The sequence below is a fragment of the Taudactylus pleione genome, unplaced genomic scaffold, assembly GCF_031769625.1.
Source record: "Taudactylus pleione unplaced genomic scaffold, aTauple2 ptg000268l, whole genome shotgun sequence".
NCBI lineage: Eukaryota > Metazoa > Chordata > Amphibia > Anura > Myobatrachidae > Taudactylus > Taudactylus pleione.
The window spans coordinates 1,519,634-1,533,332 of NW_028284670.1; the positions used below are offsets into that span (position 1 = coordinate 1,519,634).

At 39.3% G+C, this 13,699-nt stretch overlaps 1 protein-coding gene across 1 annotated transcript; it reads right to left on the reverse strand.

The window, feature by feature from the left end:
- Positions 1–288: 288 nt before the first annotated feature.
- On the reverse strand, positions 289–1,221 carry LOC148513827 (olfactory receptor 5AS1-like). Its single transcript, XM_088481259.1, has one exon. The coding sequence runs from the start codon at positions 1,219–1,221 to the stop codon at positions 289–291; it is 933 nt and encodes a 310-aa protein (XP_088337385.1).
- Positions 1,222–13,699: the final 12,478 nt, after the last annotated feature.

A 13,699-nucleotide genomic window follows, 5' to 3' on the forward strand; every position in this document is an offset into this window, starting at 1 on the left:
GGGGGATGTTACTTGGAGGGGACAGGGACGTGTCTATGTGGACACATGTATATTGCCTATATATGTGTACATTGGGATGCTTCATTAACTTAATGATGTTTTAAACATTTGGTTTTAAAGGTTACATAAGTTCATTGTACATGAATGTACAACTAAATTACAAAATGTAAGCAGTATTTTACAGAAAAGTAGGGCATTGTAATAAGTATACTATGCATATTTTTCTAATATACAGTATATCCCTCAAAACTACTATACTTTATTTACCTGCAATACCACAAGGGCTGATTAGATATCTGTTCTGATGTTCAACAATTTCCACAGAACAATTTGAAGATCTACATTTCTTAGGCTATATATAAGGGGGTTAAACAATGGGGTCATCACAGTATACAAAATTGATAATAATTTGGTTACAATATGGGAATGTTTTTGATATGGTACCATATATATTACAATAAGGGGTCCATAATATGAGCACACAGAAATCAAATGAGAACTACAGGTGGAGAAGGCCTTCTGCCTCCCGGTGATGGTAGAGATCCTGAGGATAGTTAGGAAAATACATATGTAAGTCCATATAATAAAGGAGAATGTAGAGGCAACTACAGGAATGGAGAGTACAACAACTTCTATTCTCACTATAGAGCTGTCTGAGCAAGAAAGATCCACCAAGGGAGCAAAGTCACAGAAGAAATGGTCAATGATGTTAGAGCCACAAAACTCCAGTTGACATAAAAGAATAATTGTTATTAAAACAACTGTGAAGCTCAGTATCCATGATACTAGAACAAGTGTTTGACAAAACTGGAGGTTCATCATGTCCGTGTAGCGTAATGGGTTACAGATGGCCAGATATCGATCGTAGGACATGGCGGTGAGGAGAAGAGACTCTACAGTGCCCGAGGCAATATAGATGTAGAACTGAATGATACAACCAGCAAAGGACATGATTCCACCATCTCTTAGTAGTATATAGAGCAGATTAGGGGTGATATTACTTGTAAACAAGATTTCAGAAACTGAGAGATGTTTGAGGAAGTAAAACATTGGATACTGTAGCTGTTGGCTTATAGACACTAGTGCAATTATCAGAAAATCACCAGTTAAAGTTATAACATAGGCAAAGAAGATGAAAATAAAAAGCAAAATATTTAAAGGCTCATGACCTTGGAAACCGAGTAGGAAAAATGTGGTGATGGTTGTCTTGTTACCGGCCATTTTTAAAAAGATAAAAATAATAACTAGTGGTCATAGAGGAACAGGTAGATTTGTGTTTCCAATCATACATTTACATTCATGTCTGGAAAGAAAAGGCAAACACAAAATATTAGAAGCCAAAAAGTTATTAAATATGAACAATTAGATGTCTAATTGCTAATTTTGTCATTGACTTTTAATGAGAGACAATAGAAATTGAACTATTGTGACCCAGTTTGTGCAATTTAATGGATTTATCTGTCTTACTGTATGTTTTTTAGATTTTACCTTAGTGATGAAATATGAGTGCAGGTTATACCCTTATGTCATACACTGAAACATTTGAAGCCACATATCAGTATTGTACAGTGCATCAGTCCTGTCCTATTGCCCATGTGCAGTGTAATTTATTCAAAAGGTAAAGACTGAAATGACAATTTTGCAAGTGGGGTATTATAAAGCAATAAGCTGCATAAAGATATTCCTCACCACGGCCATGCAGATATCACTACACAGTCTATAATGACCAAGTATGTGTCCATCACAAATACAATATCTTAAAATATAAATATTATTAATACTATTAAACATACATTGAGGACACCAATGGTTAAACACCAACATAGAAGGACTAGGATAAATAGGTTCTGAAGTTCAGTATAATAATAACCATTTGTATCTAATGCAATAGTGATGTCACAGGCCATCAAGTTGATATATTATCAAGCAGAAGAAAAGAAGGTTAGAATTGGTAGATTCAGTCCCTCTCCCAATCGAGCAGCTTCCACCTCAGTAACATTTATTATCAGGCTCTTTTTCACCATTGAAACCAATAGGAGGTTTACTGAACTCTTATTGTCTCTTATATAGATTGCTGCAGCCTTCTACTCATGGGCCTTCTGGTCTTCATTGTAGACCTCTTTAAGTTATCCATCAACACAAATACCCACATAACCGACTGGTCATTACAGTATAGAGTACAAGCAGAATGGAAAACTGAAATTCAGAACTTACATGTAATCCTCTGCATTGTCCTAATGTATGTTTTATATATTGCAGCTTGGTGTGAGTAGGGGTCTGGGCACAGCTGGTGTTAGGGGTACCATTGATGTTCATTATTTGTATACTTACACAATTCAATAATCTTACAATGGGATCTATGTCCTTCATTCCCTTCCTTTGTGCAGCTATGACACTATGAAACTGCTCACTAGGGCTCTATGAGTTGCATGTTACAATATCTGCTGTCTTCAATAACCTAGGTCTGATGATCACTTACATTGTATGCCTGTAGGGAGGTACATACATAATTTACAGGTAACTTGACTTCAAAAAGTAATCTATATATATATATATATATATATATATATAGTGGGGATGATTTAAGTAGGAGGCAAAAAAAAAGAGTCACTTTGCACCTAGACAAACCATGAGTCAGTTGAAGGGTGGAAAATACATTTATTGTGTGTGCATGCAAGGTAAATACTGGATGCTATTGCCCACAGATGCTGGACAGCTTTATTGTTCCACTGTTATACCACTTTTACACCAAAGTCCCAGGTCTGACCTGGTATTTGGAACTTGTTTCCAACCCAGATCAGACCTGGGACAGACCCTTTTTACACTGCTGTGCCAACCAGGGATATGCCCCAGGTTGGCACCATTCACACCGGAGTCGGATCTGCAGTGACCCGGCTCTTCTGGCATTGCAGCGGATGCTTGTAGAGATGTAATCTCCAAGCACCACTGAAGCTGGCCAATCAGGTAGCCTGTGGCATGACGTGGGTCATCGTGACCAGGCTCGTTTACACTGCATGGTGACATGGGAATGACCCGTGCCCAACCCTGTAAGCTACCTGAGTTGGATCACTGGGTTACTGGACCTGGCTGAATCCATTTACACTAACTAAACTGACTAAACTTTACTGACATATTCTGTATAACAGGTATCCATGTATAATAAGTACAGAATGTGCTACACGTAATTATTGCAAAGATTTGTATTTTTAAATTAGTTGGGTAGCATTAGAAATACCAAGTTTGGAACTCTCCTTTTAGTCTAACCCCATTGCTTTGACCTCACATGTGGCAATAATCACAGAGAGTTGGGGAACTTTTTATTTTTTTACCAAATTGATAAATTGACATTGCAGTACGTTATCTAAAACTATCATACAAAACTATTAATATATTGTCAGATCAGATTTGACTCTGTAGATTCATAGATGACCCTAATTCTTCCTACTTTGAGCTACAGTACAATTACTCCAGTATTTTGAGATTTGAACATTTTTCCATATTGGTAGTTTCTGTATTCATGTGTTTGGCCAGGATGCCTGCAGAATCAGGTGTTCATAGATTGTGACAAAGGCAACAATTACGATAAAACATACAAATCCTACCTTCTGTGTAGGGGCAAATATTCACAATGTCAGATGGAACCAGACAGCGAGAGATGACCTCTTTCTATGAAACACAAGCTTATTTATTCCTGCTCCTATTTATATATCCCTAACATTAATCTCCACCTAACACCAATTATACTCCCTAATACTGTGGAGAGTTTGGAAGTACACCAGAGTGTAATTAAAGAAAATACATTTAGAGTAATAGTATTTTCAGAAAACAATTAATATGTAGCCAACATTTCAGAATTGAGATAGTTGAAAGAAAAATAAATGGTAAATAAAACATTACATAACAGCAAATTCATTTAATGCATATTTTGTTTATTGCAGATTCATTTAATGCATATATTGTTTATATAAAGATTGAATAAACTTTCATAAATTTAAAAAATGATGACTTCTTTGGGAAAAAATACTACATTTCATGTGTGATAGTAGATACAGATCCTGAGACATCGCTAGATTCACCTCCGAAATTACTATATACATGCTATATCTTCTACCATCACAAGGAGTGATAAGTTTCTCCATTCATATAAACACAGAAATATAGGATTTAATGGAAACTCTCTGACATACTTTACATCAGGTAAGTAGGTATTTGAAGGCCCTATAGCAAAACTTTGTAAGGGTCCTTGTATACAACCCAATGGTGAAAGATGTATATACAGTAACACATGTAACTTTGACAAAAAATAAGGGACCCCTCAGGTCTGGGCCCCATAGCAACTGCACCCCATGCACCTATGGTAGTTATGTCCATGCTTTACATTAAAGTCTTCTTAATTCACAAAATAATACTTCCTACACTTTAGTGTTACCTTAGATGCACATTTTCAGCTCTAGGTTTCATTATGCAGCTCACACTCAAGTGCAGTAGCTCTTCCCTGTATTGTTTCTACTCTATGTTATTTAAGTATTTATTACTGTAGAGAAGGCTTCAAGAACTCGAGGTGTGTTACCTGTAAAGTGGTGATAAAATCCTCCTCTGATACTAGTACAGCTACCATACATCCACGTCTTCTACATTTACCACTGTTTAATTAGACTTCACTCTTCCCTTCATATCATCGGACTGTTCCTTCAAGGTCCTTTTCTTACGATGTTATTTACTTGACATCACCATTTATTCTGTGCTCTGCTTTCAGATTTTTATGCCCATGTGAGTTATTTTACATTTTGATGTGTTACAATTTCACACATTTATTTTAATTTTGTTTAATCTGCAAAAAGACATACAGTATCTTCCCACCTTCCCTTGAAGGCTAGAGTTAAGATCAATAATGACACATTAAAAAAAACAGTATCTGATACTGAATAATGCGATTCTCTACTGGTTACTAGTGCTTCATCTGAGCTAACATAATTGACTACAAAACTCTATGTTTTAATCAAACCGTTATCCATTTACTAACACCTATATACTGTGATGTCTCACTTTAATGACTTTAAAAAAAAACTAATTATTTTGAGCCTGCAAATGCCGGCAGTAGTTCCATGTTCCTTCACATCTTTAATATGGTTCAACTATTTATCGCATTATGTAGGCTATTATCATTGTGTGACTCAAGGTCTACAGTTATTATTTGCTATTTCCCTATCCTTAGGAAATGCTCCTTCAGTGGGTATTGGTAAAATATTATTTCAATACTGTTTAATGTAGAGAAGGTGGACCCCTTGACTTATTTACATATACATTTGATTTATCCAGTAACACCTCCCATATAGTAAATATATTAGTGTTTATAGTACAGTATGTCTATCCACCAAGGTGAATCTGGAAGTAGATTATTTGTTGCCAACCAAGGTTTGTGCTGGCAAAAGAGTTTGACCACCATTATTCACCAATGAACCCCACAAAGAGGTTTGGGTATTACTGCAGGGAGTTCACAAGTCATGACTGTCTGATCTGCCCCTTACAGTAACATGCTGGTGAACAAGGGGAGCAAGGTATCGAATCAGCAATGCAGGCTGAGGTCTTACACATGGGGAGTCACAGGAACGTTCTCAAACAAGCTGAGGTCTTAAACACTGAGATGCAAGTAAGGTACCAAATTGAAAACCAAAGAGGAGTTCAATAAGCTGGAGGCTGTAATACAGGGAAACACAGTGTTCTATGAAGAATTAGAGGTAACAAATGTTGGAGGAGACCTAATATTCATGATCTGAAAGTGCAGAGAGTGGAGTTTTAATATGTATGCCTGATTTTCATCAAGTGCACCAATGACATAAGCACAGAGCTGACCCAACTCAGATGAAGTAGGAAGTTCTGTGCATGAAGAAGAGTAGTAGCAGTTATCGAGAGAGAGGTAAGAACACCTTATGCTGGGAGAGAAACAGCCAGGCACTGGCCCACAATGTGATGGTACTCTCAATCTTAAGGAGAACAGCTGTAGAACAGTGGGCCCGATTTATACCCAGATGCTAAGAAGCGTTCACTCGTAGCTGCCGATGGTTCACATTGTGCACGTGCATCGCATTGCATGTGTGTGAACTAGACAGCCCGGCTGAATGAGTGACAAGAGAAGCCATTTGTGAGTGGCAACAGGGGCAGTGTAGATGTGAACACACGTGTGCCTGACCATCTAAATGCCGTTTCAGAGGCATGCATAATTAACAGGCAGCATCATAGTACACATCACCTGGTTGAATTTTCACACTGAAGTGCTTGTGGTATGGTATTGTCAGCCACAAGTGCTGCATTCACTTCTGATGGTACCCAATGTACTGATGGTTGCATGCACGTCCTGGAGATGATGTGCGCAAGTGGGCATTTTAAGACAGGCTGTTGGGTGTCTGCATACACAAAGCGATCGCACACCAAGATATAGTGGGCGTGCTTATGCCTTGCCATGCGATCACCTGCCATGCCATCACTAAGCCGAATTTGCATACTCTGGGAATGAGTAAACACATCTAGCAACTGGGTCTGAATCGAGCTCAGTGTGAGAAGTCATGGACATTGGAAGCTATGACCAGGTGCACTGCTTTTGTCCATAACCCTCATAGTTACATGGACATGTGTGAAACTAGCATCTCATAGACCATGTTTGTACAACTCTTGTTATGTTACTGTACTGGAAGGGGTAAAAAACTGGATGAGGATAAATATTTAATGAACATAGGTTTTAATAGGGAGATATGTCGTACATTTGCAATGTGCAAGGAAAAGGGAGTTCAAGCCTAAAGGATACCACTTTAACTCATTGTAGAATCTTGAAGAACCCAATAGATGAACATTCTGGATTGAAAGCCATGCTGTATCACTCAGAGCCAACGTGTATCTTCATATTGTGTTCATGAAAGATAAATAGTATATTGAGGTGTCATTTAACCAGATGTTATGGTGTTTTTCTGTCCAAATTGCCTCATTGTGAACTTAATTTAAGCAGCGAATGATCACCATCAAGGGGCAGTTCCCCATGTTATCCTTATGTGGGCTGATACAATGGACACGTTCAACAAACAAATCACCACAATGTTCTTGTTTTTCAACCAATACAAGATGATCAATATTTTTTTTTCAATAATTTTTTATTGACAGGTATACAACATAAAATCAACATTGTACAATGTTTAACCAAGATACAATTATATATCCATTGCTATTACAAAATTTCCATTGCTTAGATTACATATCAAAATACAGAATAATACCCAAAAAGCAATAAACTATATCCCAGGGTACCCATGTTAACAATGAAAACATTATCAAAAGAAAAGAACAAGGTAAGTGTCTCACAACTCTTTAAAATGGAATTCCAGAAGTCAGCACTTCCATATTGTACCATGAAGTGAGAAAAAAGCACTTCCTCAGTGCTTCTCAAACTGTGATCTTTGAAGTAAGAATATATGGAAGCCATACATCAAAAAACTTTTTAGTGTGTTTCTCCTTCAACAATGTGGTATCAGTCCAGCCCATTTGGAATAGGAATGAGATTCAGGGATAAAACAAATATATAGGGACAGGATCAGGAGTTATCCACTGAGAAAGTACAGTTTTCTTTGTAGCCGCAGCTAATTTAACAAGCAACACACGATTAGTCTTGGATAATTTATGGGAGGACGTGTTAGTATAAATGCCCCAGAAAGCCCATGTCTTGTCAACAGTGAATTCAGGGCCTGATTCAGAGCTGGACGCTCTGAACGAGCGCCCACTCTGTATCAGGGCGTTTTTTTTTTTTGTTGCAGCCTCTTGGCCGCTTGCATAGCTGTGGGTTACCACCCACAGCTTATGTGAGCGGCCATGATGATGGTCACGATGGTCAAGACCATTGCAACCATCGGGCTTGCGATGAGACCCTTGTGGTAGGGTCTCATTGCCGCAAGCCCCAGAGAGATTTCGGCTCTAACAGAGCTGAAATCTCTCATACTGACATCACTCGTGATGTCAGTGGGGCCGCCCCCAAATGGAGGTGTTCACATGGGAACGCCTCCATTTGGGCAGCCACTCCCTCGGCCCACCCACCAAAGGGGGCGTGCTGTCACTCAACATCAACAGCACACCCCCTTTGGTACCTGACACGGAGCGACGGAGTGCCCGTCGCTATCCGGGTCTCGGGCATGCGCACAATGGAGCCGTCTCCATCGTGCACATGCGCACTGGCATACTATCAACCCGGTTGCGAGCGCACAGCGTTTGCGACTGGGTCTGAATCAGGCCCTCAATCTTTAATTCAGTGTTAATATAAATTTGGAATGACCTCCAAATGGTCTGTACTTTTGGGCAGGACCACAGACAGTGTACAATGTCCACCTCAGGTGATCCACATATGTAGCAATTAGAATTAGGAGCATCCCCAATAAGAAACTTTAATTTGAAATTGAAACTGTTTGTTTAATCATATGTTGGCTTCTAATATAATTTCCACCGTGAGATCAGGAAAGTCCGCCCTCCATTTAAGTAGTCCCACGTTACCAGAGTCCAAATTGACTTACGAATGGGAGTATCCATAAATCAGAGAAGTAGAAATGGGGCATCCAGACTCGAGTCGTACCCTTTCATCCATCCTGCAATCTCTATCTTCATTAGTGAGGGTTGACAAATTTGTTGTATATAGCTACCAGCTTGTAAAAAATTAAATAAAGGAATAACTAGTGATGGATATTTCTCTTTTAGTTGAGAAAGAGTAAGAATAGTCAAGGTCTCTATTTGGAGAAATTGATAGATATAATGGAGACCCCCTTATACCATGTATGAAATATTGAATAAAATTTATGTGGAGTGACATGAGGGTTGCCCATAATGACATAAATATAGAGGAATATCTAGAAATTTGTAATTTTGAGTGAATGGCCTGCCATGCCATGCAAGTGGTAGATAACAATACATTATTTTTAACTGTCTCTGGAATGGCCTCTGGCAGTGTATGCAAAAGAGAGACTGGGGCCCTCATTCAGAGCCGTACGCTCTGAGCAGAGCACACGCTCTGAAAGAGGGCCACCCTCCATAAAAATGGAGTGTCCTCCTGGACGCTCGTATAGCTGTGGGTCACCACCCACAGCCTATACGAGCGTGCAGTTTGATGGCCGCGATGGTCGTGACCATCGCGACCATCGAAACTGTGAGCCAGAGCCTGCGGTTGAGGTTTTCAACCGCAAGCCCCGGAGTGATTTTGGCTCTATCAGAGCCAAAATCACTCCCACTGATATCACTAGTGATGTCAGTGGGCCGGCTTCTGACGGGAGGCGTTCCATTGGCAATGCCCCCGTCAGGGAGGCACGCCCCCGGCACGCCCACCAAAGGGGCGTGCTGTCAATCAACATTGACAGCACGCCCCCTTTGATCAGACACAACGAGCAAAGGACTTTCCTTCGCTCGTCGCGTCTGGCGCATGCGCACGACGGAGCTCCCTCCGTCGTGCGCATGCTCAGTGCAGACCATCGACCCACTTGCGAGTGGACAGCCGCTTGCGAGAGGGACTGAATCAGGGCCTAAGTCCCAATTTGGAAAAAAAGATTGTTCCAATGTCCTTGGTGCATAAACACTAAGCCCTCCAATCCAGTCTAAAGCAATTCTATAGTTGGCTGGTAATGCTTAAGAGCTTAGACAAGGTACATTGAGGCCTCTCAGTTCCCGTGACTGTTGTAATTTAAATAGGCAGACTCTTGGGCATTTACCTGCCCAGATCTATTTACTTAAGGCTCTATTAAATTGCAGGAATATTGTTTTGGGTGGTAATATAGGAAGCATTTGCAAAATATATAAAAATCGTGGAAAATAAATATTTTCAGATAATGAATTTTAAACCCCAAGATTAATTTAAAAGTTTCTAACAGAGTTAAGAAATGTGGGATTGCTACACGTGGATTCTTAAAATGATGCAGCACATCGTCTGCAAATGCCGAAGATTTGATTTCTAGATGAGCTAATTTAATACCTTGTCACTTAGTTTCTTTAAGAAATTGTCTAAAGAGGGGGTTCAGTGCCAAGTTAAATAAGAGTGGGGAGAGGGGACAGCCCTGTCTCGTGCCTCAAGATAAAGTAAAATACAGAGTATTATGAGTATTAATAGTTAAAAATGCTAACAGTGTTTGATACAGAGTATGAAAAACATGTATGAATTCTGGGCCAAACTCCTGAAATTGAAGAATTCTGGTCAGGTTGGTCCAAGAGACTCTTTCGAACACTTTATCAGCGTCACAGCAAATAACAATATTTTCTCTCTCATGTGAGCTATGTGTTGTGTGCATAGCCGCTAACAATGTGCGAACATTGTGCACTGAGTTCCTATTTTTAAGAAAGCATTTCTGTGCTGGGTGTAACAATTTAGGCAAAATAAATTGAAGGCGAGATGCCATAATTTTTGTGAAAATCTTGAAATCTTTGTTTAGAAGGGAGATCGATCTATATGAGGAAACAAGAGTAGGATCTTTGTTTGGTTTAGGGAGCACTATCACTCTAGCAGTGTTAAAACCAAAAGGAGCAGTATTACCAATGAGAATTGAATTGTATAATGATATGGTTGCACGTGCGGGGAAATAAGTTTATAGTAGGCGGCAGAAAGACCATCCGGCCCTGGTGTTTTCCCATTAGGTAAAGATATAATAACATTAGATATCTCCATTTCAGTAATTGGAGAAACAAGTGTATCCCTGTCCTCCATAGTGAGGGAGGGGACACCTGTTTTTTTCAGAAAATCTAAACCTTGTATAGGATGATCAGGGGGTGCAGTATATAAGGACTCAAATAAGTCTAAAAATGACTCACTAATGTGTTCTGGATTGGTAGAAATCGTGCCTTGAGCAGTTTTGATGGAGAAAATATGTTTAGCCCTTGCTGAGGATTTTACCAGATTGGCCAATAGTTTCCCCGGACAATTACTCCACCTAAAGAACCTGTTTTTCTGATACGATAAATGTAATTTTGCCTGTTCTGTGCACAATGTATCATAAACCAATTTTCCATCTTTGTATAATAATCTATTGGCCTCTGAGGGACCAGCTAATAAAGTGGAATATGCCGTCATGACCTCCTTGGTAGCAGAAGATAATCTTTGCTGAAATTGCCTCTTTTTTGAGGCCACATAGGATAATATCTGACCTCGTAACACCGGCTTAGAGGCCTGCCAAAAAAGATTAACATCAACTACATGAACACTATTATCTTGTGCATAATTATAAAAGGACTGAAGAAGGTGATTTTTGAAGTCCTCTGAAGGGGTCAAATGATCAGGAAATCACCAGTTATATGAGCTGTAACACGGAGAATTTAATTGAATAGTGAGACTCATGGGGGCGTGATCAGAGAGGAGTATTTAGGCTATAGACGAATCCTCAACTCTATGCAATAAAGAGCCAGTTATCAACCAGTAATCTAGTCTGGAAAATAACTTATGTGGGTGGGAGAAAAAAGAGTATTCTCTGGAAACTGGGTATAAAAATCGCCAGGGATCTAACAGCTGTAATGAATTGATCAATAAGGGTAAAGTGGGTGGGGCACTACGAGTAGAACCTGTTTGCCTAGGGCCACCTGAAACATCTGAAGAAGAATTGAGAACAGTGTTTAAATCACCAGCAATAATTAAGGAGGCCTCCATCCAGCCTTGTAAAATAGCAAAAATATCGGGAAAAAAAACAGCAATCGGGCCTGTAGGGGCATAAATACAAGCTAAAGTGAATGTTTCATGTTCAAAAATGACTTTTAGAAACAAAAATCTCCCTTCAGGATCTAACCATTCATCCTTAATCTCATAATAGAAATTTTTGTTAAACAGAATCAATACGCCATGGGATTTTGTGACAAAAGACGCACTTCTGTATTCTCCAACCCAAGTATCTTTTAGTGCATTGGGATTGTTTATTTTCCAATGCATCTCTTGAAGAATTACCACATCAGAATGGAATTTTTTAAGGTGTCTTAGGATCTTTTTGCGCTTAATTGGTGTGATCAACCCATCTACATTCCAAGAAACTATCTTGAGAGTATTTTTAGCAATGGTGTTGGAAACAATATCAGTGGGTGTCCTTGGCATCAACCTACACCCAATCTATTGAAACCAAGTAAAAAAAAACTGTAACAAAGACATCCTCCGCCTGTCCCAGTGAGCAGGCATAGGATCATGTAAATATACAAACATCTTGATTATCAAATCTGTAATATAATAACCCTGTATCTTAGTATGTACTTCAGCTGGCAAAGAGCCAAGAAATTGCAACCTGTCAAAATTTTTTAAATTTTTTGAACCCAAAATGATGATTCCAAGAACCATCATAATATACATAAATTTAAATATCAGATAAGATAAAAAACAAAAATAAAAGAAAGAAAAGTTAGATGAGCAAAGTTGCCCATTCCACATGACCTCCCAAGTGGAGTACAAAACATTAGAACTCAACAGCATCAATTGCAATAAGAAAATTTTAACCTGCATTTTAGATATTATATGCATATGTGTAAACATAAAAGATGCATATGTAGATGATACTTAACAGAATTTTGTATGATCAGTCATTGTCATCCATGTGAGAATGGGGTGAGGCAGAATTTAGAGAACTGAGAACATTTTTTGCTGTGGCAGGAGAATCAAAATAATGTGGTTTTCCTGCGCTGATGATACGCAGCTTTGCTGGATATAAAAGAGCAAAACAAATGTCTTTAGAAAAAAGTTCCTTGCATATTGTAGAGAATTCCCTTCTTCGTGCAGATACTTGGTATGAAAAGTCCTGAAAGAGGAGCAGCTTGGTACCTTTGTAGCACAGATTGTTGTTTTTACGGTACGCTTCCAGGATTTTCACTTTGTCAAGATAGTTCAGCAATTTAAAGATGACCGGCCTGGGTCGCTGCTGTGAGGACTGATGCTCCGGTCCAATACAATGTGCTCTCTCCACCATACCCAAGGATGGTGTTAATGTGACACCCAGGGTTTCCGGAAGCAATTTAGAGACCAGAGCAAGCAGATCTTTAGGTCGTACTATTTCCAGGATGCCTATCAGGCGCAGGTTATTCCTCCTGCTGCGGTTTTCCAGGTCTTCAATTTTGTCATTCAAAGCGGTCAAACTGGATTCTTGTGATTGTAATTGTGATTTGGCTTCAGTTAAGTCGTCTTCTAGCATCGAAATATGGCCTTCAGCCTCATTCAGATGCTTAGTGTGCTGGGAAAGCTGTGCAGTAGCCGTATTAATTGCCTCAGTTAAACGAGCTAGTTTAATATCAAGTAAGGGTGAAATGATATCTGAAATTTCTTTGGCCCTTTGAACATACAATGTGCTATATTTGGTAGTATCAAATAATGCATTTATAGGGTCATCTCTGGGAGAAGTTGGAGAGAGGGAAGAATCAGAAGTTGCAGCTTTATCTTTCTCTCCTGCCTTGTATTTAGTAGACTGAAAGCTTCTAGGCATACTTCTCCATGGCTGTATATACTGGTTTAGGAGCCACTATAGTAAAGGACAAAAATGTGGTAGTATGGTACTGCAGCTTGATAAATAAGTATAAAACCATTGAGTCCTCTGTTAGTGTGTTAGAGGAGGGCTGTGTGACGTGCTTGGTGTGTAGTAGCCTGAAGGCTGTAAAATGTCAGACACCTGGAGTGGAGGGGGAGACAGTGATTAACTGACAGCAATCAAAATCAGTCCCAGGAGAGAGAGGG